At 47.7% G+C, this 26,565-nt stretch overlaps 1 protein-coding gene across 2 annotated transcripts; it reads right to left on the bottom strand.

The window, feature by feature from the left end:
* Positions 1–1,076: 1,076 nt before the first annotated feature.
* KLF4 (Kruppel like factor 4) lies at positions 1,077–6,678 on the bottom strand. Of its 2 annotated transcripts, XM_036262004.1 has the most exons (5): positions 6,078–6,678; positions 5,843–5,963; positions 4,181–5,168; positions 3,917–4,081; positions 1,077–2,150 (listed from the first exon to the last, which is right to left on the bottom strand). In XM_036262004.1, exons 1-5 carry the CDS (start codon positions 6,080–6,082, stop codon positions 1,975–1,977), a joined length of 1,455 nt encoding a protein of 484 aa, XP_036117897.1. In that variant the 5' UTR covers positions 6,083–6,678; the 3' UTR covers positions 1,077–1,974. The 2 variants fall into 2 exon arrangements, with proteins under 2 accessions (XP_036117897.1, XP_036117895.1); XM_036262002.1 differs by having other exon boundaries at positions 1,079–2,150; positions 3,917–5,168.
* Positions 6,679–26,565: the final 19,887 nt, after the last annotated feature.

The raw sequence follows: 26,565 nt of genomic DNA, 5'->3' as shown, positions 1-26,565 counted from the left end.
CTCCTAGGGATTGCTATTTTTTATTCCCTTTATAAAATGCACCCACAGTGTGAACACTTCGGGACACTAGATATAATGGGTGGTTAATAAGCAGTTTAAAGAAAATGCCAGTCAGCTTCCGTCTACTTGACAATGTTAATTAGTCACCCACATCACTATCACAAATATATAGTGTCAACAAATGTCACAAATGCTTTTTCCTTTTTTGCAACTGCCACAGATGAACTTCAGACTCATTAGGGACCCACCTCCCAAAAGTCCGAATACTGTTGTAAGCTTTAATAACTTCAGAAATAAGCTTACAAAAACACTATTTAAAAACTGACTGAATTTTACTTTACACTTAGTTTGGGGATTTTGAAAAATTTGTAATCCTTTGGTTTCGGTCTGTTGAAACAATAGGGCTAGCCATCCTCAGAGGAGTGGTGAGGTTTGAAAACAATCTACTAGAAACTTTGATTCTGACCTCTTTAGGGTTATGGCTACAGATATTACTTCTGTAACACATACTGAGCATAAATGAATCCTTTAATCCTCAGGAGGGCACTGTGGATCTGCGTTCTTAGGGTTCTCTGCTGTGGAAGTTTCCTTTGTTACACAAATGGTTCTGAAGGCAAGGCCAGGTCTCCAAGAGACAGAAGATTTTTACATTTTCATTTAATTTTTAAAGAGAAACCATAAGGAACTTTTAAAATGTGACGTTGGAATGTGTGTTTATTCTATAAATACTTTCATATTCAACTGAGCAAATTGAAAAATGATTGATTGAGCTGTTTCTACCTGGAAATTCACACTCAGGTAAGCAAACTGCTTTTCATGTACTTTTATGTACATTGGAAAGAGCAACCAGAAATAGATATATTGAATTCTGTGCTCTCCAAAAACCTTAGAGCTTTTAGCCCTACCACATTGACTGTACTTTGTAAAACTAAGTAGCCTATTAAAGTCTTCTTTTAATCTGTTGAGATAAAACTGGCTTTTTAGTATGCTTTTCACATGCCCTACCCACTGTATTTAAACTGGTATTTCTGTTACACACTTTTTCAGGGGCAAAAACAAAACAAAAAACAGTGTTCAGATAAAATATTATAGGTTTATTTAAAACTTAATTCTCACCTTGAGTATGCAAAATACAAACTCCACAAAATGTTCATTTTACTTTGTAGTTTACAAATATACAAAATAGAAGTTTGCTTAAATTTATATTACATATTTATTAAGGCAAGGAACTATATAGAAAAAACATTTGTTCTGCTTAAGGCATACTTGGGAATAAACCATTGTACAAATTATTGCACATTTGAAACCACAGTGCATAACAGACTGTCTGCATAAAAATGTTAAAGTAAACCAGGCATATTTACCTGACTTAGGTCATACATGTAGATCGGAAGACAAAAATAGATTTTCCTTGTCAAAGTATGCAGCAGTTTGAGAACTTTGGCTTCCTCATTTGGTACCTTTAGAACCAAGACTCACCAAGCACCATCGTTTAGGCTATTAAAACACATTTTCTGTACCTGAATTTCTTCCTCTTCTTCTAATATCATAATAATGGCTTTTAGAAGGCAAAGAGAATACAAGGTGATCTTTATACGTATATTGCATCAAAACACAATTCAAGGGAATTCTGGTCTTCCCTCCCCCACCCCCCCAACTCACGGATCTAATTTATACCCTGATATCCACAGCTTCCAGTCACCCCCTTGGCGTTTTGTAAGTCCAGGTATATTCAAGTTGGGTTTAGAATTGGAATGATAGAAGATCCAGTCACAGACCCCATCTGTTCTTTGATTAAGTCTTTAGGCTTTCTCCTGTCTCCTGATTATCCATTCACAAGTTGACTTTTGGGAACTTGACCATGATTGTAGTGATTTCCAGCTGGGCTCCTCCCCTCATCGGGAAGACAGTGTGAAAGGGAAAAAATACTGAATTCTCTTCTGGCAGTGTGGGTCACATCCACTGTTTGGGGATTTAAAAGTGCCTCTTCATGTGTAAGGCGAGGTGGTCCGACCTGGAGAATGCCCGGTCGCACTTCTGGCACTGGAAGGGGCGGTGCCCGGTGTGTTTTCGGTAGTGCCTGGTCAGTTCATCTGAGCGGGCAAACTTCCACCCACAGCCATCCCAGTCACAGTGGTAAGGTTTCTCACCTGTAACAGGAAAATAAAGCCGTTGAAGCCATTGCTAAAGAATATATACATGCCCGGCCAGTGTGGCTCAGTGGTTGAGCATCGACCCATGCACCAAGAGGTCGCCAGTTCGATTCCTGGTCAGGGCACATGCCCAGGTTGTGGGCCAAATCCACAATGGGGGCATGCAGGAGGCGTCCAATCGATGTTCTCTCTCATCGATGTTTTTTATCTCTCTCCCTCTCCCTTCCTCTCTCTCTAAAATCAATAAAGGCAAAAAAAATTTTTAGAAAGACTATATACAATGTATTATAGAACGGCATGCCTGAAATCTATATTTTATTAACCAATGTCATCCCAATAAATTCAATTTAAAAAATGAGATTTTTTAAAAAACAAAAAACACAAATAAAGGGCTGAAGAAACATATACCATGCTAACACTAGTTAAAAGAAAGCTGGAGTTGCTTTTTAATTTCAGAAAAAGTAGACTTCAGAACAAGGGTAATTATCATGGATAAAGAGGAGTATTACATAATGATAAGGGGGTCAATTATCCAAGAAGACATAATCCAGAATAGATAAATCCATCGAAACAGAAAGCAGATTAGTGGTTGCTAGGGGCTGGGGGGCAGCGGGAGGATGGGAAGGAATGGGAGTAACTGCTTAATTCCTTTGAGGTTTACTCTGCGGTAGTGAAATGTCTTGGAACTAGATAGAAGTTATAAATGAACATTATGAATGTACTTAATTAAAGGTTAGTGTCTCATTTTATGTTATGTGAATTTTCCCTCAATAATAAAAACAAAGATACAAAAAAAAAATAAAAATAAAAAATTAAGAACTGGCCATTTAAAAAACTGGAGCCCAAATATTAAAACTAACTCCGCAAGTATCCCACTCTGATAGGATCTAGGAATGTCCTTATACCACTTAAGGCCATATTACATTTCACATCCATAAGTAAGAATATTTATGTATATTCTTTCGCTCTCCTTTCTTCTTTTAGGAGGCATTAGATTAGTTGAGATGTGAAAGCACACAAATGCCACCTAAATCTACACTTCTAATATTGCTAACATTTTCATTCTTTGGAGTCAAGATATCACAGTGGTAGAAATGAATTTGGAAATTATGTCTGCTAGTGTGTCTCTGCTAGCCCACGCCAAGTAACAATATCCTAATCCCACTAAATTGGGTCTAAAAAGCCACAGGGGCTACTTTTTTTGTACCCACATTTCTGTTACTTTGTTGAATGCTACACCTGCGTCACCTTGTATACCTACTTACACTGACATAGAAGTTCTCTGCAGTGACAATCCTAAACCAGGATCTCAGCAATCAGAACCATTAAATTCTTGAATTCAAGTATAAACTAATTATTAAGACTAGAACCAAAAATAGAAAGGGTGAATCTTGAAGGGAACAGCCAATGAAAATTATCTAGAAGGTTAAAATGGATTAAAAACGCCATCAAGCTTTTTCACTGCAAAGTATAATTTCTTGATTACAAGGGCAATGCTTTGCTTAAGCTAGGAGAGGCCCACATTCAGCCTGGAATCTCCCTGCCTTTCAAAGGCCTGACAAAAACTGCACATTCAAGCACTGATACCATCCCATCAAGCAAAAGGCTCCTGGGCAAAAAAGTAGGCGCCGTTTGCTGCTCTCTCCCGTGATCCAGGAGATGGAGGAGATAGACTGCACCCCACATCCCAAGGGAGGTCATAGTTATTGGGTGGGGCTGGACACCACCCCTCCCTCTCCTTTCTGCCACTTCTGCCCTCCTACCTGTGTGGGTTCGCAGGTGTGCCTTGAGATGAGAACTCTTCGTGTAGGTTTTGCCGCAACCCGCATAATCACAAGTGTGAGTGGCTGTCCTTTTCCGGGGCCACGACCTTCTCCCCCTCTTAGGTTTGGGCTCCTCCGGCATGCAGGACCCGGGTGGCATGAGCTCTAGGGGTGAAGAAGGTGGGATCAGCATCATCCCGTTGGCCCCAGAGGGCCGGCACACGCAGGACTCCCCAGCCCACACTATGAATCCCCAGGACTGACCTTGGTAATGGAGTGGTGGAACCTGCGGCTGCATCTGTTCGGGCAGGAAGGGTGGGTAGTTGGGCCCCGGGTGGGGATGGAAGCCCGGGGCTAGCGGCAGGGCAGGATGACAGTCCCTGCTGCTCAGCAGTTCCTCGGCACCCAGGGTTGGGGTAGTCCTGTTGGGGAGCTGCCGCCCCAGGGGGAAATCATGCGCTGGTGGCCGGTGACCATTGCTGAGAGGGGGTCCAGTGCCCAAGTGGGCCTCCAGGGGCCGACCGACAGTGCACGAGGAGACCGCCTCCTGCTTGATCTTAGGGCACATGCGCGGCGGCCCGCCGCTGTAGGGCGCCACCACCACCGTATGGCTGCCGTTTGGGCTGCCTTTGCTAACACTGATGACCGATGGGCTGCCGTACTCACTGCCAGGGGCACTCAGTGACGCCTTCAACACAAACTTGCCCATCAGCCCGCCACCTGGCGGCGGCTGCTGCTGCGGCGGAATGTACACTGGGTCCAATTCCGGCCGAAGAAGTTCGGCCACGAAGCCGCCCGAGGGGCTCACGTCATTGATATCCGCCAGGTTGAAAGGAGCTGTGGGAGGGGGCGCAGACTCCCGGCCATAGAGAAGACCGCCACCGGTGCTGCCGGATGCCACACCCGGATCGACCCCTGGCCGGATCGGATAGCTGAAGCTGCAGGTGGAAGGCGCACTGGCAGGACCGCTGCTGGAAGGGGAGGACGAGGATGAAGCTGATGCAGAGGAGGACACGGTGGCGCCCACTGACTCCTGATGGGACAGCGAATTGGAGAGGATAAAGTCCAGGTCCAGGAGATCGTTGAACTCCTCCGGTTCTCTCCGTGGTAGGAGTGCCGGGTTGCTGCCGCAAGCCGCACCAACTCCGCCGCTCTCCAGGTCGGTGGCCACAGTTGCCGCCGCCAGATCGTACTGGCGGCCGGGAAGCAGAGGAGGAAGTCGCTTCATGTGGGAGAGCTCCTCCCGCCAGCGCTGTGGGGACAGGGCGGGAGAGAGTCCGTCAGTGGTGGTCTCCAGCTGCCAACCGACATACTGGCAGACCCGGCGTGCCTACACCGCCCAGGCATGGGGGGGGGGGGGCGGGCAGGCAGCTCCCGGGAACTCCGGTGCCAATGCTGCAATCTCGACCCACACCGGGGTACGAGGAGAGGCTGTACGTCCAGACGGAGAGTGTTATGTTGTCTCGGCCCGATTGCGTGTGAGCGAGCCCTGCGGCTCGCCAGCCCGGGTCCCTCCCCCGCCAGATCCAGGGGACGCTCCCGCCGTCCCCGGAATTGGGACACGGAGGTTCTCCCGGTGTGCCCTCGCCACGGGGACGCCTACGCGCCAAGCTCTCTCAGGCCCAGCCAGTGTCTGTGGACACAACCACCTCCCGCCCGGTGGCCCTCGCGTCCGCCCTGCCGCCTGCGCGCTAGGAGACGTGTGTGGACCCGGTGTGCGCCGCCGGCGGCTCCGCAGCTTCCAGACCACACGCACGTACAGCTGAGCCAAGGGCGCGGAAGCCATCCCGGGAAGGCTGCGGAACCCGCGTAGTGTCCACTCTTCCCCCTGGCCCGGTGATTCTCGGTGACACTAGGGCTCCGCTCGTCCCCAACCTACCCACGGAAGCCCACTGGACGCTCCCCATGGCCCGGGGCAACACTCACGTTATTCGGGGCACCTGCTGGACGCAGTGTCTTCTCCCTTCCCGCCGGGCCGGACGCGAACGTGGAGAAGGACGGGAGCAGTGCGTCGCTGACAGCCATGTCAGACTCGCCAGGTGGCTGCCTGTGGGCCGGGTGGGGCACACACGGAGGCAGGAGTCAGGTCCCCACTCTTGATTACCACTCCGACTTGTCCCACCAGCCCTCACCCCCTCCCTTCGCTCTGCTCTGCACCTACCTCATTAATGTGGGGCCCAGAAGGTCCTCGGGAGTCCGAAGCAGTGGGGATACCCGAACCCCAAAGTCAACGAAGAGGAAGAAAACTTAGAAACGAAGCCAAAACCAAAACCCCAAATTGCCCGAGATCCTTCTTCTTTGGATTAAATATAACTGGGAGATGCCTGTTTTTTAAAAAAGTTTTTTTGTATACAAAAGTTCTTAAAAAGTCGTAAACTCTTATAAAAATAGACAATCAACAAGGCGAGTAAGTAGGTCCGGTGGCCGGGCTGCTGTCTTCGACTCAGCAGCGTCCCCCGCCGCTGTCGCTGTTGCCGTGAGAGCTGTGGCTGTGGCCGGGGTGGCGGGCGGGCGGCGCCGCCAGGTGAGACTGGCCGCGGTGGCGCGGATCTGCGGACTGGGCGGCGGCACTAGGCGCGGAGTCCGGGGGGCTGCGCGAGGCGCGCGCGGCCATGGGCGCTGGCCGCAGGCGGGTAGGTGGGTGGGGGGCCGGAGGGGCGGGGAGGGGCACTTGGCGGCTCCCGGTGCCGCCGCCGCCCGCCACCGCCTCTGCTCCCCGCGCGCCCGCAGCGGCGCTCGTTCTCTCGGGCAGGGGAACTGCCGGCAGCCGCCGCGCACTCCTTACTTATAACTTTGGCTCCAGCCCTTCCCCCCGCCTCCTACCGGCTGTCTGCGGCAGCGCGCCTCCAGGCCCCGCCCCTCCCTTTCTTTTCCCCTCCCTCCTGCGGCCCCCCGCACGTTGCCAGGCAGCTAAATAAACAAACTCGGCGCACGTGGGGGCGGGGGGGAAGGAGGGGCGCAGGCGGGGCCCAGCCAGGCCGTGACGCCAGCCCGGCAGCTGGCGGGCGGGAGCCGCTCTGACGCCGGCGGCGGTGGCGGCGGCTGTCTTGGCGCGGGGCTCCGGGTACCGGGCGCAGGTCCGGTCGCCGCGCGGCCAGGGCAGTCTCTGGGTTCGAATCCCACAGCTGAGAAGGCCGGTGGGGGCCGATGGGGTGGGTAACGCATTCGCCGCTGTGTGCGCACAGGAGAAAAGCGCGATTATCTGCGTGACTCATCCAGCTTTCCGTCCCTCCCATATGCACGCGGGAGCCCGGCTCTGGTCCCGAGAGCCAGTGCGGGAGCGTGGCCTGGCCTCGCGCGGTTCTGGGTGGGCTTTTCTGCCGGGTAGGGGAGTGTCGAGAGGAGCGGGTCCCCAGCAATGTGTAACGAGGACTGGCAGCCTGAGAAAACTGGGGTCGTGATGGTGGGGAAAAGTTTTGAAATTTAAAGGAGCAAGGAAGGCAGTGAAAGGGCTCAAGATTTACTTTGGCACAGTGACATCTTTCAGGCAGGGAATCTCAAAGCACTTTACAAGCCACGCACTCTCCTTTCCACTTTATGGATGAGAAAACTGAGTCATAAAGAGGTAAAATGGCGAGACAAAGGTCAACCGGCACCTCGCTCCCCTGGCTTAGGCTCCGAACGGTCAGCCTCCCTGAAAGGAACTTAGCCAGGAAGTGGAGCGATTTGGTGGGACCCCGGTTCTCCAAAAGCGCGCACCGAGCGGCTGCTGCCGTCTCCGTCCACCGGGGAAGAGAAGAGGAAACGGCGATCGTTGTTTTAGTCTTATAACTCTGCCTCCTCACCCCCACTCCCCACTTAGTTTGTGATCAGTAATTTTCCTACACGGAAATGTTTTCGCCCTCATCTTCTCTGCAAAGAGTGCCGCCGCCCCCCTCTCCCCCCCAAACGTGAGTATGGTGTTCAGTATCTCTTGCTAAATGTCCGCCTGCGAGGTGTTTAGCTTGGATTCAGGCGCGCGGAGGACTCCACCCGCCCTTTCCACCGATATCCCTCACTGGTCAATGCAGTGGCTCAGGCAGGGTGTCAGCCCAGGAAACAAAAGGGAGGAGGGGGCTTGGAAAATGGTCCAAGCCCCATCCCTAGGCGAGTGTGCACTCACCTCCATTGAGCTCTAGCTGCCTAACTACTTTAAATCGTCACCTGTTTGAGTCCTGAGATTATGGTACCTATTAAGTTTCCTCAGAGTATTTGTTATCTCTGGTTTTTCCACTCCTGACCGACCACAGAAGCATTCTTGGAATGCATCTCTCCTGGAATGAATTCACTCGCCCCTCTGCCAAAGCTAGGTCCGGAGAATTGGACTCCCTTGAAGATTACTTCCCTCTTCTAAACCAGCTTTGGCCAAGGGCTGTGATGGCCGGCAACTGGGGCCGGGCGGGGCCCGGGGGGCGGGGGGTGCTTTGGCAGGAAAATCCTGCCTCTCCCATGGCCTAGAGGGGTTCAACCCCACCCCATAAGAGCAGGCCAGTTACTTTAACTTTGAAGATATTGCCCCTTTCAAAAGGAGGAATCAAGAAAGGAAAACACCTGTTACCTCCGGCACCCCATTCTTTGGGATGCTAGGACTTTAGGATTGCATGGAAAAATTATCCACTTTTCCATCAAGGCCAAGGTTCCTAAACCCCAGTGAACTTGGATGAGCCCTTGATGGCAGCCATCACCCTCAGGATGTAAATGTGTAAGTCAGGAGGACTTGGAGTTTCCAACGTAGGTAGCCAGTGCATGAGGATTTTTCTCTGCTTTGTTTTAATTTGTCTAAGGCAGGATCCCTTGCCCTTTAACAAAAGTAACCACCATAATAAAAAACACACAATATTACACAGATGAATTGGAAAGCCACTATTATTATGTCATATAATCAAGACAAGATTCTGAAACTCAGTTTAAAAAGATGAACTTGAATTTCCCAATAGGTCTTCTGGAGGAAGAAAGCCAGTGCCTCTTTGTGGCAACTATCTGGTTATTCCTCTGATTGCATCATAAAGGGAAATCTTTATATTCACCTCAGATTTCTATAAGAGGTAAGGAACTTCAGGTTCACAAATCATCTCCTTTCAAGGCAGGTGCCTGGTGTGACAACAGGGTTATGACCCTCCCTCTCTTCAGAACAGGTAGGTCCAGAAGAGTTAAGTCTCTGCCCTATGTAATTTATAAACATGAGAATGAGTAAACCTTTGATGACTAAATTGTACTCTAAAATAATAATAATAGAAGACACCCTTTAAAGAAGAATTAAATACTTACTGGTGACTTTATTTCAGCAAACTGATATTACAAGTTTTGTGGTATGGAAGTTAATTATTAATGTCCTTGGAGTTACAGATTTTTTTTTTTTTTTTCAGTACAAACGACATTAGTAGGCAGAAGATGTGATGAAAACCACTGGTGTTGGGGGATTAATATGGAGCCGTGGAGGGTGTGGTAGAGGAGGCTGCGTAAAGGTTTCAGTGAGGGTCTCTGCACCCAGAACTGGGCACTGGATCTGGGCTCCTGGCTGCACAGGACTTAGGAAGAGCTGCTTTTATTTTATTTAATTAATGTTATTTGGAAAAGCTTCTTTTAAAGAGAAGAAAGCAAGAGATCATTTTAAGTATCCAAATTGTTTTGAAATGAAATACCTCCTGATGAATAACTGTGAGAGGGGCTTGCACTTGCACGAGGTGGCAAAAGCGTCTCAGTGGCCACTCGCACCTCCTCGTAACCTGTCGGGTAGAGGTTAAGAAAATGGGCGGTGGCACTAGATTTCCTGGGTTTGTGTTCTGGCTGTGCTGCTTTCTAGCTAGGCAAGTTAATTAACCTCGCTTTGCCTGTTTCTTCGTCCATAAAATGGGGTTATTAATAGTAACTACTTCTTTTTTATTGTTGCTAATTTTTTTTTTTAACATTGATGTGAGAGAAACATAGATTGGGTACCTCCTGCATGCCCCCTACTAGGGATTGAGCCTGCAACCTGGGCATGTGCCCTGACCGGGAATTGAACTGGGACCTCTCAGTCCATGGGACGATGCTCAGTCCACTGAGCCACACCAGCTGGGCGATGGTATCTTCTTGTTGAAGTGATGAGGATTATAGATGGGATCTTCCAAGTCAAGTATTTAGCACAGGACTTGGCACTCAGTACATGGTAGGTATTATTATCACCAGTATTCTCTAGGAGACCATACACTTCATCAGGACAGGTGCCATGGTTTTGCTCGCTGCCATATCCCTAATTCCTAGTGCAGAGCTTGCGCAGCACATGGTAATGCTCTGTAAGTGTTTGTTGAATGAATGAATAATGTACTTTTCCTTTTCGAACAAACAGTTCATTAGCAGGAAGCCTGCCTTTCCTTTCAGCTCTTCTAATCCTCGTTCTTGTTGGGAACCTCAGCTCACCCACATTGTCTCCTGATTATCCCCACGTTATTTCCTCACTCTTCCCAAGCTGGGCACCCAGGCACCCATGGAGTTCAACAGTTTCCATTCCTAAATTTCTCTACTCTCTTTATTCCCACTCCAAGCTGGGCTGCCTTGTTTTAAGTACTCCCCATTTGCAGTTTTTAGTTATTGCTGTAACCTCCAAACTGTGGGCCTCCTCTTCCCCAATCGTCCCACTGGAATTTCCCTGCTAGATCCAGTCCAGTTTGCTCACAAATCATCAAGGTTCCCTTCTATTCACCTTCCCCCTACCAGCTCCCCCTGGGCTGCAGGAGCAAGACCCAACTCCTCTTCTTCCTCTGGCCCTAGACAGACTTTACAGGATCATCTCTAGAGACTGACTCCACCCTCCCTAAACTTTAACTGGATGTTCTTTCAAGTCTCTGAATACATGATGTGCATTTTCACTGGCTGTTATTCCTGTCTGAAATGCCTTTTCTCTCCTTCGGGGCCCCCATCATCCTCAAACTCCAGAGCCCCTCTGAATCGTCCCGTGGTCTGTGAGTCCCCGTCCAGGTTGGTCCTGATTCCTCTGAGCTCGAATAAAGCGGCGTGGAGACGCCGCCATGCCATTCGCCCAGTGAATTGCTATTATCTGATCCCTTGTTTGTGGCTTGTGTTCCACTGTGGCATCTTTAGGACAAATGCCCAGTAAGTAAGTATTCATTGTAGAATGAAGGAAGTGAGCAAAACTGCCTGGGTAACCAGCTCATCTGGGAGCCCTGCTTGTCCGTAGGGTTTCTCTCTGGTGGGTGGTGGAGAGTTCACTGGCTTGGTACTATTATCCATTGCCTTTTTTCCTCCATCCAGTTCTTTTCCTTCTTTGAAAAGCTCTATGAAGGAGACTCAAAATAAAGTCCTTCATAACTCTGGCCTCTCAGAACAGTTGGACAAAAAGTGAGAGAACAGCCCGGCCAAGGCATTGTAACAAAACCAACTAGAAAACAAACAAAATTAACCGAAAGCCGAACCAAAACCAAATGGAGAGAGAGTCAACTCTTTTCTGTAGCCTAATCCAGTGCCTTTCAAAACCAAAACACTGGGTACTGAAGTTTGTAGAGCAGAAAATGAATCATAGACATTTAAAAAGCAATTCTCAGAAATAGAACTAAAATCTTTTTCATGAACTTAAGTTGTGTTATCAGCCCCCTGCCCCCCAATTTAGGCTCAATACATTCTTTAAGCTATTTAAAAATTAATTTTAAACTCAGTGGGATTGTCTTAAAAACTTTTGAACTATTCTGACAATATTGTGTTAAATTCAACTTTCCAGTGTCTTCGACCTGTATGTTAAGATACAAAAAAAGCTACCAAAAAACAAAAAACAACCCCCAAAATCCCTCTTTTCAGGTAGTTTATTTTTATTTTTATTTTATTTTATTTTTTTGGTACATGCCTGTAGCGGGAACTGAACCTGGGACTCTCTGGTCTGCCAGCTGATGCTCCAACTGCTGAGCCAAACCAACCAGGGTAGGTTTTTTATTTTTAAATGTAATATAATACATAGTACTATCTTTTTATTTTTTTTATTTATTGATTTTAGAGAGAGAGGAAGTGAGAGGGAGAGAGAGATAGAAACAGCGATGAGAAAGAACATCAATTGGCCGTCTCCTGCATGCCCCACACTGGGGACTGGGCCCATAACCTGGGCATGTGTCCTTCCTGGGAATCGAACCAGCGACCTCTTGGTGCATGGGTCGACGCTCAATCACTGACCCACGCCGGCCGGACCATAGTAATATCTTATAAGAGAAAAATATGTAGTAATATTTCTCTTAACAAAAAAAATTAGGGTCTAGCATTTACCATTAAAAAAAAACTCATTTTAAGACATATTGATTGGTTGCCTTCTACAGGACCCGGGGAGATCTAACCTGCAGCACAGGTCCGTGCCCTTGACTGGGAATTGAACCCTCCACCCTCCTGTCCGTAGGTCGAAGCTCTAACCCTTGAGCAAACCGGCCAGGGCAAGTATGATTGTTTTTAAGGCCACAAGAAGAATACTCTGATACTATATGCCTTTGAAGATAAATACTCTGATACTATATGCATTTGAAAATAAATATAGCATTTAAAAGTAAATGACCTAGCAAAGATGGCAAGTCAGCAGACAAAACCTGTTGGTTTCCCTGCCCAGTAAACTCTTTCCTCGGGAGAATTAGCATCAAAAGGAGAACTAAGACATTATACTCTCAAAGATTTTATTTTCTTAATTTAATAGTCTCCATCCCCCAGATTCTGAGACTAGGACAATGTTGCCCTTCTGAGAAAAACACTGTTCCTTGGTTTTAATCAGAGTGGAGGTGAAATTTTTGCACTATGGAAAAGTGTAGGGATTTTGAGGTTTGAAAATGAACGCTTCACACCCTGAGAAATGCAAACAAGAAACAAACAATTCTGTGTTTAATTTTCTTCTCAGTTTGTGGGCAGGACAAGAGGCTAAGATATTTTTGCCAATTTGACATTATGTACTTTGAGCCAGGGAAATGATTAAAAAAAAACCAGTACATTTGATTACCCTGTAGTTGACTCTTTTTAACAAACATTGTGTTTGTTAATCAATTGTAATATACTGGCTGGTGGGGAGAGTGCTGGGAGGGATGGCCAGTGGTGGGGGGAAAAAAAAGACCAAAATAAAATTCCGGCAGTGCTCGAATATCTCATACTGTGCTTGATGTATTTTCTAAAGTTGATAACTCAGATCTAGATACAGTGGTATCAATGCATGATCAGAAGCTTCTTAGAAGAGGAAGCCCTGGAATAGTTAACCTAATCTTAGTGGGATTCCCAGCATTATAATAGAGATTCAGGAAGGTAACGATTCAGACTGTAGTCAGTCTGTGTGGTCAGCTGCTGATGGATTTTTCTGGTTCCTGCTCTCACCCAGGAAGCTCTCACAGCGATGAGTTTATGGGAAACACTGAACTGTTGAATTTCAATGTCCTGTGTTTCATTCAGCCAACAACTGGGTTTTCCATGAAAATAGAAACTCATTTGGGCTTCTTTAAAGACAAGACACTATCTCTGGGCTGAGTGCAGATTAGAGTGTCATTATCTGAGTTTAATTCTTCACACCCTGTAGTCATCACTCACTGAAGGAGAGGGTTTTGGCAGAAATCTGGGTTATGGATGAAGAAGGGATTGGCTTGGCATGAAAGCAGTGCAGAGACTCTGGAGGAGAAGGCTGTGGACTGCCACCCAGACATTTGGATGCCAGGCCCTGTGCTGCCTGAGTAGCCAGGTGACCTTGGGCAAGTGATGTCGAGCTGCCCTTCTCTCCCAGTCTGTAAAATGGGGCTGTGGATGTGCTTGCCTCACAAAGCTGTCCTGAGGATTAAGTGAGATAATAGACTGTGAAAGCTACTATTGTTAGTTTCTCCCCTCTAGCAGTGAAACCTGCTGTGACCCTCCCAGTCTGATAAACTAGAATTCTTGGTTCTGCAGTACCAAACATCGGGAGATGATGCAGTATCTTGAGCTGAGGATTAAAATGCTTTTTCACAGTGTTTTTCCTGCCCCCTTAATACTCCAGTGGCCCTGCAGATGCGACAAGGACCAGGCTCACCCAGAACTTCACGGGGATACTGTTAAGTAGGGCCAGGTATACATTTACGTGGGAATCACCCTTCCTGGGCATGTGCCATGACTTGCAAAGGTCTTTTTCTTGGGGATGTTGTGTAAAGTCTAGGAAAACCGAATGACCTTATCCTTCCATAAGCCAGTCAAGTGTTAGGTTGGACAGAGGGGCCTTTCAAAGTCAAGTACACCATTGAAGAATGAAATGCTGGTTGACTAAGTCAGCAAAGTTCTACCCTGGTCTTTCCTGGAAGAGTCCACTGTGCTCTCCCTTGAGGAATCACTTGAATGCGTTTTGTTTTGTTTTGTTTTTTACTATCACTTGAATGGGGTTTCAGAGGAAGCATGGACATTCGCATGAATAATTAACGTCATGGCTACCAGACACTGAACCAAGCAGTGTGCTAAGAATTTTATATGCACCAAGTCATTTGCCCTCTAAGGTTGGTGCTGCCGTTGGTGTGCTGGAACGCAGGCTTCACGGGGCACAGACCCGGCCTGGTCTGCAGCTCTGTAATAGGAATGTAACACGTGCTTGTTTAATAAGTGAGCCCCATGCTCCAGTTAAAAACTACAGTGTAGAGAGGTTGCGTGGCTAGCCCAGGGCTGTGCAGCTAAGTCAGTGAGGCGGCCAGTGCTCTTGAAGCCCACCCAGGGGAGGAGGCGTTGCTCCTCCATTTGTAGCCCGCTCTTGCGTCACCCTTGTTTGCGCCTGTCCTCAGCTGTGCCAGGCTTCCCTGCCTCCAGAGTCCTTCCATCAAATCCTCTGGAGAGCAGACCTCTGATCTTCTGCCAGGTTGAGGAGAAAAGCAGTCACCCAGCTGCACCAGGCTGAGGAGGAATCTTAGTGGCCAGCTGCCTGGATGGATGGATGGATGGATGGATGGATGGATGGATGGATGGATGGATGGATTTTCCAGCTGCTGGTTGTACAGGCTCCCAATCAGTACTCATGGTTTCATCCTCACACGTACCTCGCTTTCTGAGTACCGAGGAGTTTTCACTGCCTGAGACTTCCAGGGGTCCTGCACCTAAAAACCAGTTGCTTCATTGTCCACTCCTCTGACCTGAGTTTATGGACAGTTTGTACACCTGCTTCCCAGCTCTACTCTCTGTCCTGGTCAGTTTTGCCTTTTTTATTTTATTTTTTATTTTTTTATTATCACTTGAATAGGGTTTCAGAAGGAGCATCAGAAAACACATTTCTGCCCCAGCTGGTTAGTGTCGTCCAGATATGCTAAGGTTGTGGGTTTGATCCCCGGTCAGGGTACATTCAAGAATCAACCAATAAGTGCTTAAGTGGAACAACAAATCGATGTTTCTCTCTCTTTCTAAAATCAATAAAAACAAAACAAAACAAAAAGCCCAAACAGACAAAGAACACATTTGTTTAATACATCATACTTAACCAAAATCCAATTATCATTTGCACACAGTTTTGTAAATTTTATTTTATTTTCTCTTAGCAATGTGCCACAGACATCTATCTATCTATGTTAATATGTAGATAGACCTTATATTTAAAAAATATCATAGTATTTTCTATTTAATCAGTTTAATCAGTTTCCTTTTGATGGACATTGAGATTGTTTCTAATTTTTTTTTTATCCACATCCGAGGATATTTTTTCATTTACGTTCAGATAGAGTGGGAGGGGGAGAGGGAGGGAGAGAGAGATATCAATGTGAGAGAGACACATCAGTTGGTTGCCTCCCACATGACCCCAACTAGAGCTGGGGACCGAACTGCAAATAAGGTAAGTGCCCTTGACCGGACTCGAACCCACAACTCATTGGTCCACAGGCTGACGCTCTAAATGCAGAGCCAAACCAGCCAGAGCACTATTACAACATTTTCATGTGTACCCTTAGATGTATTCACTTATTTCCTTAAACTCAAATTACAGAAATTGATTTACTAGGTCAGCATTATCAACCATTAACAAATTGTTATTCAAAAGAAATTACAGTCCCTTCAGCGAGGTAGGAAGATACTGGTTTCCTGACATGCTGCACAGCACTGGGTATTATGACCTTGTTCTTTGATATGCCTTTCAAATACTGGCACCTACACAGCTTTGGGCTAGGGAGCCTTTTCTGGCAATTCGTTTGGACTTCCTCCAGTGGCTGAAGATGTGGAAACTGTTCAATGATGGAATGTAATTGGAGGGTTCCACTTGGCACATCTGGAAACAGAGGCCTCAGGAGTGGAGGGAATTTCCCCAAGCCACACGCTGGCCAAGCTGGGACTACGAAATGCGTGTCCTGGCCCCCAGCCAAGTCCAAGCCTCCTTCCCTGCATTGAACCGACACAGGAACCCCCACAACCTGCCCTTTCTGAGCCCTTTCCTCCTGAAGCCGGAGTCATGGACCCCGGGAGGGGAGGAGAACCCACGTTTTCCGGGCACTTTTTAAGAGCTTCAACCTGCTGTAGGTTCTTTGCATATGCTCTGCCCACCTGGATCCTGCGAAGTAGGTATTGTTCTGTTATACAGAGGAGGAAATGGAAGAACTGTGGACTCTGTTAGTCAGATTAGTGATCTGTGCCCAGTCCCGAGATTCAGCACCAGGGACTCAACTCCATTTGTCTTAGAATGAAGACTGTGACTGTGTGTGAATCGGATTTAAGGAGAGAAAGGCGGGGTCCGCAAAGCCCTGTGCGGTGAAAGGAGACGTTTCCTGGGAGAACTGAAGACACACCGATGCCTGCTCCCCACTAATATGCACTGTTTCAGGTGTAAGTAAATCCCAGCAGCACAAACGACTTCTCAAGACACCCGCGCTGTGTCAGTTCTGTGCTTCTCCGGGCCGAGCACAAGTGGAACACAATGCTTGCTGGCCGAGCCGTGTTCTGGAATGACTGAGCTGTCCAGCATGGCCGGTGTGTAAATGTCAAGTAAACACCAAATTCAAGTGCAATCTAACTATTGTGCTGGGACTGTTTGCTTTAGATATAATAGTCGGCGTGAAGGGAGAAGGAGCCCCAGGGGGAAAAATATATGTAACTTCAGAAGGCAAATCATGAATGTTGTGAGCCCTCCCTGGGCCAGCTGGAATGTCGCAGAGACCAACATCAAATAAATAAAGAGCCTGCACTCCATGTTGCAAAAATAAGCATGTCCATTTGCTTGAAAAAAAAAAAAAATGTCAGATGAGGGAACATTTTCCAGTCAATCACACTGCAGCAAAGTCATCCTGTTGAATTTGTGACTCACAGGCTCTCTGTGTCAATAGACAGGGAGCTAGCCCAGCGTTATGACTTCACTGGGAGATGAAGCAGAAGTCGGGATGAGGCAGGGCCCGCTTTAAAACAGAGCTCGAAGCTCTGACAAGAAAGAGCAAAGGAAAGTCTGACCACTCACAGGATGGGTAATCGCAGTGGTTGGTCCCTCTTCTTTATTTCTTGCTTGTGTCCTAAAAAAGAACCAATCTGAACTTTGACTTACTGTGTTTCCTTACGTGAGCTGTGATGGAGGACCTGGCCATGGTCAGGGCTCCGATGGATGGAGCATCTCGTGGCCTGGTGCGCGAGGCACGTGGTTACCGCATTCCATCCTCACAGCCTCTGTAAGGTGGTGGCTGTTCGTGGCGGTGAGAACACTGAAGCCCACGGAGCTTAGGCACCTTTGTAAGCCCTGGGCCAAGGATCCTTTTTTAAGTCCTCATTCCAGGATATTGTCTTTATTGATTTTTAGAGAGCAAAGGAGTGGGGGAGAGAGAGAACATCAGTGTGGGAGAGAAACATCGATCAGTTGCCTCTTGCATGTGCGCCGACCGGGGAGCAGACCTGAAACCTAGGTATGTGCCCTGGCCAGTGGCTCAGCTGGTTGCAGCGTTGTCCCGTCCACCAAAGGGCTTCCGCGCAGTGTCTGAACAGCCTCCTATTTTGCTGTCCTACTGTGAGCCAGACAGAGCAGGCACTGAGGCCTCACAGATGAATGAAAAGGGGCCGTTGCCTTCGAGGAGCGCAGGGAGCAGCCAGTGATTCTCGTCTGGGATTCCAGGCCGCTGGGACATGATCAGTTTCGGTTGCCTGAAACCAGGAGAGGTTTAAAAAAAGGTAGTGCCAAGAGGCTCACTGCTGGTTTTCTAAGTTGGCACCGTTTAGTGAGTGCCCAAGGAACAGAAAACCTCGTGGATGAGCTCCCACGTGGTACAGACAGCTGATCCGAGGCAGAGCTTGCTGCCAGCCGGCTTTGTTGGGGTGCTGGTCGAGGGAGGTTGAGGCTTGCTGTTTGGTCTTGTGAGGCCGTGGAGCAGGATGGGCACAGAGCTGAGCCCTTCCATGAAGCCGGAAGGCTTGGCCTCCAGACTGGGTGCTCGTGTAACATACTTGAGGGCCTGGCTTAGTCATTTGCTTCCTCTGCTGAGTCCTAATGTGAAGGAGGGGATAGAGCAGGTCCCTTGTGGTTCAGGAGTATCGGGAGTAATCTGGATGGTTGGATCTGTTCTTGACTTTGTCCACGTGGCCTCAGCCTCGATAGTCTCAACCGAAGATGAAAAGAGCAACGGACCTGCCAGCTCTCCCAGCTGAGACATTTCTTCATTCTCCCTGCAGCTCTGCTGAAAATTGAGCTCGTAAAGTAGGTTTGATCCTTTTAAAAAATCTGTTGTCTGGCTAGACAAAAGCAGTTCTTAGAGTGGCTTTGTCTTTGTTTTAATAGAACCCTGATTCTTCCTTTTTTCTGTGGTCTGGTGTGGTCTGGTGTTCTGAGCTGTCAGCTTATGTAGTATATTCTCTGGTTGTCTTAATTCTCTTAAAGATTTTCTTCTTGACGGCTGGGGGAATTCTTGAGAAGACATGGTCAATACTCCTTTGCTGGAGTATACTTGCAAACTTCTTGTTTTGGCTCTGTGCTGTTTGTCAAGCCCTCATCGAGCCCTGTGAGTGAGAATGCTGCTTTTATTTACCATGTTGAATTTCTCCTCTTCTGGTTGGCGAATACTGTGTTCCACTGTAATCTGCCTGAAAAACAAACAGGGGCATTCCCACTGGTCTCCGTGTCCGCCATCTGCCCGCTCATTGATCCATATAACAATGTAAGTGCCATTGTATGTGCGTTGCGTGCGTGCATGTGTGTCTGTGTGTGTGCAGGGAGAGAAATTCACTCCTTCCTTTATACACTGATATTTAGGAAGCACCAGCTGTGTCTGGCTCGGTGCTGAGCATCGAGGAACACCCATGGTGAACAAAAATAGATGTGGTCCTACCCACGAGGAGCTGATAGTCTACTGCCAGGAGAAAGACATCGATCAAATAATCACAAAAGTCATCGAGTCTACTGCCAGGAGAAAGACATCGATCAAATAATCACAAAAGTCATCGCAAACTGCCAAAACCGTGGTGAGAGAGGACGCAGGGTCTGGGAAAGCTTAGAACCCCGGAGCTGGCCTTGGCGGGTATACGGGGAGTGCAGTGGGGAGGGACGCGTCAGGTTCTCTTTGTGACCTCTGATCCCCAGTAAATGATTAAGGCAAGTATTTATGCCCTTGAATTTCTAAACCTAGCATGACCTCAGTGGTATTTTAAAGTTATTTAAAATTTTTTAAGTTATTTAATGCCCTATATCTAGGGACTCAGGGCAGAGAGATAAATAAGGCGTTGCCTAGGAGACACACCCCTGAAAAAAATTGTAATACTAGTGCCAAGGGTCATCATAACAAGTGGGGTACACAAGGAGCCCTGAAGAGAAAGGGGTTGATGCCGCTTGAGGGAGGGAAGAGGAGGGGTGTCCAGGCAGATCAAGGCGTGAGATGGAAGGATGCAAGCTGTGTAGGTGGACTGGTCTGAAACCCAGTGGGGCCAGAGTGGAATGTGTAGGCGGGATCGGCGAACCTGTGGAAAAGTCATTGGGGGACCAGAATTGAGGGGCTCAGTGTCATGACTCCCATTACGACAAATAATTGCTCAAGACCCACACGTGAAGTTGTATTTCCCACACTTCTGGTCATTCTAGAACTGCATTCGCCTTTTTGACATGGATGTGTTCCACCAGTCCTAATACGATTAATATTTTTCTTTAAATGGACTCATTTTTAAAACATCTTGAAACTTTAAAACATATTTAACAATAACATGTAATATAACAATAGCATGTAATATCACAATTTGGATGTGCTAGCTCAAACCACGATTCAATAAATGCATAACAACGAAAATAATATGTTTCTCCATGTGCCATCTGAAGTCGCCTTGTGTCCCGTGGCACTCATGGTCCTGTGTGATAAAAGCTGTTCTACCACAACTCGAGGGTGATTTAGAGGTGAAAAACTACAGCTGACATTTCTCCCATCACTTCTGTGCTGCATTCAGTGATGCAGCAGAATCTCTTCTGCCTGGACTGCTAGGATTTCCATGACCAGGTAAGGCTTGCAGCAGCGCCTGGAAGGAGCCTTTGGGCTTGGGTTTTCTTTCTTATCCATTTTCTCCCTTTTCTGTGGTTCTGAAGAGCATGCACTGCCCATCCGATGACAATCACCCACATCCTCCCTCGTGCTCCTCAGCAGTAAAGCTTCTGATGGTCAGTCGCCTGTTTAAAACTTACAGTGTTGCCCGGCTGGTGTGGCTCAGTGGTTGAGCATCGACCCACACACCAAGAGGTCGCCGGTTCAATTCCTGGTCAGGGCACATGCCCAGGTTGTGGGCCAAATCTCCAGTGGAGGGCATGCAGGAGGTAACCAGTCAATGTTCTCTTTCATCGATATTTCTCTCTCTCCCTGTCCCTTCCTCTCTATCTACAACCAATTAAAAAAAAACAAAAAACAAAACAAACAAACTTAGTATTTTTCCTTCCCCGGAACACTCATAAGTAAATGAAAGATGATTTGTAATATTAAGCATCTTGTCCCTGACAGACCTCAAAACAACCCTGAAAGAGTCGTGGTTAAAGCCCCCATTTTACAGATGAAGAAACTGAGGCTCCAGTGGATCCGAGTAACTGTGGGTCTCTGGGCTGTGTGGCCAGCCAGAGCTGGGCTTTGAATCCAGGACTATCCAGAGATCCAAAATCAGGGACTCTCTCTCTCTGGCGTCTCAGTTCACTTGGGTGAAGTCTGTTTCCCATCCACTAACAGACGCTTGCTGGGCTCCAGTTACGCACAAAGCGCTGTGCCGTGAGAACGGAGACTCGGAAGACTACGGCTGACAGAAGCTGTGTTCCTGGGCAGTCAGAATTATAAAGGATTATTTTAAAAAATAATTAAATGTAATTAATTTTATAAGTTAAAAAAATTAATTTTGTATTAACCACTACATGCACATGGCAAGAGATTCAAGTAGTATATGAAAAATCTAAGATTAAAAGCAAAACTTGGCCCCATCCTGGCTAACTACTAGGTCTGTGCTACAGATGAAACTATCACTAAAAGCTTCTTTTCTTCTTATTTTTACTTCACACTGCCATTCTACAGAGACTTGGAAATGACTGACAGTGAAGGATGCTTTATAACATTAATAATATAGAAATAGAAAATCAAGTTCCTGAAGGAAAAAAGGAAGCCAGCTTGCAATATAGCTGCCATGACTGAACACCAACTGCTTTTCGGCTTCCCGGCAGCCAGGACAAAAGGGGAACTGAGCTCCACACTCCCATTAGCACAGGGGAAGAAGCCTTTGTCATTCCGGGTCCCCCAGCCTCAGGTTCACTGCTCACCTGGAAGCCCAGTGGGGACATTGATAGACACAATAATTAATGTTTTGGGCAACAGCTTTACCACAAATGCCAATTTTTGTCTGTCATTTCTCGTAAAGACCGTTAATTAAGGTCAAGGGCTTAACACTCAAGCCGACCTCAGTGAGGGCTTGGCTAACCTGGCTCAGCAGACGACTGACGCACAGCAGAATGGAAGACAGGCTAGTGAGGGCTACAGGCGAAGTACAGCAGGAGCTCAGAGGACCGTGGGATTACAGAAGTCCCCCCTTATCCGTGGGGATACGTTGCCAGACGCCCAGTGGATGCCTGAAACCACAGATAGTACTAAATCCTTGAACTCTGCAGGGACTGAGACAGCAGCTTCTTCACTGGCAGACGCAGCCTGTCCAGTAATTTTTGTATCTTTCAGTAGAAAGCCATTCCTGAATCTGGAAACCATTGCTTACTTGCAGTAAAAAGCTTGGTGTCACTCGTTTCGGGGGATCCCTTGCTGAAGTCCCCATAGAGGCTCGGTGCTGTCTGGCACAGCATATTCCGTTCTCCACCCGCGAACTGAACGCCTTTTCCATCTTCACCAGGCGCACATCCCGCACCGTGCGCGTGCCTGCCCCACTCTGCGGAACGACGGCAGAACTAGTGCACATTTCTTCTTCCTTCCTCACCGTGTCGTTCTTACCCGAGCCCTTAGCAACCCCAGCATACAATTTTTTCCTTCTCTTACTGTGTCGGAACTTTCACCTTTTCACTTCAAGGAAGTCCTTGACGGCTTCTCTTTGGCACCTCCAAATGGCTGGCATCATTCATTCTTGAACTTTGGGGCCATTAATAAGTAAAACCAGGGTGACTTGAACCCAAGCACAGAGATACCTCGATGGCAACCAGCTACTAGTAACGGGCAGGCAGCGTGTACAGTGCGGAGATGTTGGAGAAAGGGATGAGTCACATCTGGGCTCGAAAAGCACAGCATCATGAGATTTCATCACACCCTTCAGGATGCGTGCAACTTCAAACTTAGGAAGTGCTTGTTCCTGGAACTTCCTTTTGACATTTTTGGGCAGCGGGTGACGGCAGGTAACAAACCGTGGATGACGGGGGGCGCCTGTATTTGCAAGTTGGGCCATGGAGAAAAGGAGTCGGTAGGCAGAGAAGGGCGTAACAGGGAGGGCATCCCAGGTATGGGGAGCTAGAGCAAAGGCAACAAAGACGACGGAAATGCTTGGCCTGCTTGGGGACGGTCAAGCTATTGGGGGTTGAGAGAGAGACATTCTAATAAGGCTTCCATTAGAGAGTCTGGATTTGCCGCTTGGATATTTTCTAGCCCTTCCGAGACAACTTTTTGTTGAGTTAAGCGAAAATGAATGAGAATCAGATGGGCCACATTTCTCTTGAATACACATGGGCTTAGAAACGAAGGGGAACAAGAACTTGACAGAATGCGTCTCAGCTTCTGCCAAACCCAAAGTATTTGAAAAATCACACAAGACACATCTCGAACCCAAACACATGCCTGGGCTCTCCCACTCCTAATTGCAGCTGCAGCTGCTTAATGAAGTGAATTGTGTTCGAGAAAATGGGGTCTGAATGGAGGGGCCTTGTGAAAGAGGGTGACTGACGCAGGGCGGTTAGCCGGTTTGCCCCTGAGAACGTGCGCCTGGCATTGCCCCGTGGAGGGAGAGAGAGGGCCTCGGTAGTGTCGCTAACCAAGCTATTGATCTCGCTCTCTTGTAGAACAGTCAAAACCCCGTATTACTTAACTTGATTGTATCGCGTGTAGAAAGAATCCAGCATCTCTTGTTTCCTCTCCCTGTCTGTCTCGCAGATTTACATCTCGGAGTGTAAAAATGAAAAGAAATATGGTTTGCATCAGTCTCTGTTCACATGTGTGGAGACCAAATGAGAGATGGTGGAAGCAGAAGAACAAGATAGGTAGCCGACTGTTTATTATAATGCCAAACTCTTGGCTTAGGGATCTTGGACATGTGAAAAGTGGAAGAAACCAGGCCCACAGAGGTTGACGGACTTGTCTGTGGTCCGCAGTTGGTTAGTTGTGGAATTCAGACACAAGCAAACCTGGGTTTCGGATTCCCGAAAGTACGTTCTTTCATAGCAAACACACTTTCGTCAGGCTCAGGAACTGAGTCTAAAAGTGAATTCTCATATCTTCCTTCCTTCCTTCCATCCATCCTTCCGTCCGTCCGTTCGTCCGTCTTTCAATACAGACAATTTTTGAGCACTCAGTGATGGCAGTGGGCTCCAAAGATAGCTAAGACTCAAACTCCATGTGCAGAAGCTGCATGTACCTGTGCTGTTACAGAGTGTAGAAATAAAGAAGCAGCCACTGAAATGGGGTGCACTGGGGGTGGGAGGTAGGAGAGCAGACGAGGACGGCTCCACAGAAAGGAAGCACTGGGAGGGCCTTGTAGCTCAAGGGACAGTTTGCTGGACGGACCTGTGAGCAAGTGGAGGAGGCATGAGAAGCATGGTGGGTGCGGATGGATGGGTGAGCGGCGGGGATCCGGGACACTGAGGCTCACTGAGGCTGGAGCCGGATTTGTGAAGGGGCTGGTGGTGGTGTTGGCACTAGATGAGGGAGAAGTGGGCAGGGGTCAATCTCAAGTGGTATTGATTCCATGTGAAGTAGGGTGGTTGGGCTTAATGGTGCTGTCAAACCCCTGACTGCTCAGAGTCTATCTTCCTGAAATGAAAGTTCTTAAAGATGGTTCTGACATGTGTGTGTGTGTGTGTGTATAAATTTTTGTTAATTCAGAAGGAACTTTCTTTGGAATCCCCCTTGGGGTGATACATGATGGGTGGGAAGGACATCCCTGTAGGAGGAACAGTGTGAGCAAAGGTGCAGAGGCAAAAACAAAAGCAAGCAAACAAAAAGCAGCTTACCTCCTTCTGGAAGCTACAAGCTGTAAATATATTAATTTTTGTTAATCCTCACCCGAGGATATTTTTTTTCCCACTGATATTTAGAGAGTAGGAGGGAGGGAGAGAGGTTGGAGGGGGGAAAGAGAAAGAGAGAGAGAGAGAAACATTGATGTGAGAGAGACACATCGATTGGTTACTTCCTGCATGTGCCCTGACTGGGGCGGGGAATCGAACCTGCAACCCAGGTACGTGCCCTTGACTGGGAATCGAACCTGTGACCTTCAGTGCATGGGCCAATGCTCTATCCACTGAGCCACAGTGGTCAGGGCCTGACTTATATTTCTACATGTTTTATTATTATTATTTCTCTGTGTATCTCTGAGTTTTTTAAGGTCTTTAATGCAATCAAAACGGCATGCTCATTGAGCTGTACACTTAGGATTTGTGTGCTTTTCTGTGTGCAGGCTACACCTCAGTAACAAAGGAAACAAATGATATGCTGGGCAGGATCTTTACCAACTTTTTATTTATTTATTTTTATTATTTTTTAATCCTCACCAGAGGATATTTTTCTATTTATCTTCAGATAGAGTGCGAGGGAAGGAGAGAGAGAGAGAGCAAGAGAGAGAACAATGTGAGAGGGACACATTGACAGGTTGCCTCCTGCACGACCTGACCAGGGCTGGGGACGAACTGCAACCAAGGTACGTGCCCTTGACCGGAATCGAACCTGCAACTCTTGGGTCCACGGGCTGATGCTCTCACCGCTGAGTCAAACCTGCCAGGGCAAACCCACTTTATATTTTTCATGTGTTCTAGCAGTTCGTATTTGCCCCATCGTCATTTGTCTGGATTACTGCAGTAGCTCTTACGGGGGCCTCCCTGCGTCTGCTCTTGGCCTCCGGACACCATTCTCACACAGCTGCTGGAGCGATTACTTTCGTGTGCAGGTAACTTGCCACTGCCCAGCTTCACTGCCCGGCGCAGCAGTTTCGGCCCTCGGAGGGTGGCCACCGCTCGGGCTTCCAGAGCCCCGTCTCTTGCTGCTTGCAGCCTCCAACTTCACGCTGACCGCGACGGACAGCTTGTAGCTTCCAGAAGGAGGTAAGCTGCTTTTTGTTTGCTTGCTTTTGCTTTTGCCTCTGCACCTTTGCTCACACTGTTCCTCCTACAGGGATGGCCTTCCCACCCATCATGTATTACCCCAAGGGGGATTCCGAAGAAAGGTTCCTTCTGAATCGGCCTTTCGTCCTCAGCACCTGACATAAAAACTGGCACATTTTAGCTCTGGTCAGTATGCTCAGTGGTTAGAGCTTTGGCCCTTGGACCAAAGAGTCGTGGATTCGATTCTAGTCAAGGACACATACCTTGGTTGCGGCTTAATTCCTGGCCCTGGTCGGGGTCGTGTGGTTGGCGGCCGATAGATGTGTCTCTGTCACATCAATGTTTCTCTCTCTCTCTCCCCTTTCCTCCCTCCCACTCTATAGGAAAAAAAAAATCAATGGAAAAATATCTCAGGTGAGGATTAAAAAAACAACACATTTTACAGGTTCAGTACATATTTACTGGATGAAAAACAAAAACAAAAGTGAAAGAAAGAAAAAATGTCTACTGGAAGAGAGTATTCATGACTGGTGAACAGCCCAAGATGCTTATTCACTCACTCATTCATCTGCATGATCTTATTTATTTATTTATTTTTTATCCTCACCCAAGGACATTTTTCCATTTTTTGTTCAGATAGAGTGGGGAGGGAGGGAGGGAGAGAGAGAGAGATAGAGAAACATCGACATGAAAGGGACACATCGAGTGGTTGCCACCCTTACGACCCAACCAGGGCCGGGGACAAACTGCAACCGAGGTACATGCCCTTAGCGGGAACGGAACCCGGGTCTCTCTGGACCGCAGGCCAATGCTCTAACCGCTGAGCCAAACCGGCCAGGGCTGCATGATCTCATTTAATTTTTGCAGAAGCTCAGAGGCAGGGTGACATTCATGTGATAGAGACTGGTGTAGTCAAATTGACTGTTATAATTCTGTTAAATACGGTAGCGGTTGGGAAATAGCAACTGTCCTGAGTGCCACCCCACCCCCACTGGTTCCTCCTCCGGAGTCCCCTGGGGCCCCT

Source organism: Molossus molossus, unplaced genomic scaffold, assembly GCF_014108415.1.
Source record: "Molossus molossus isolate mMolMol1 unplaced genomic scaffold, mMolMol1.p scaffold_m16_p_14, whole genome shotgun sequence".
NCBI lineage: Eukaryota > Metazoa > Chordata > Mammalia > Chiroptera > Molossidae > Molossus > Molossus molossus.
The sequence above is the reverse complement of the archived record's forward strand: the minus strand, read 5'-3'. Positions and strand labels throughout refer to the sequence as shown.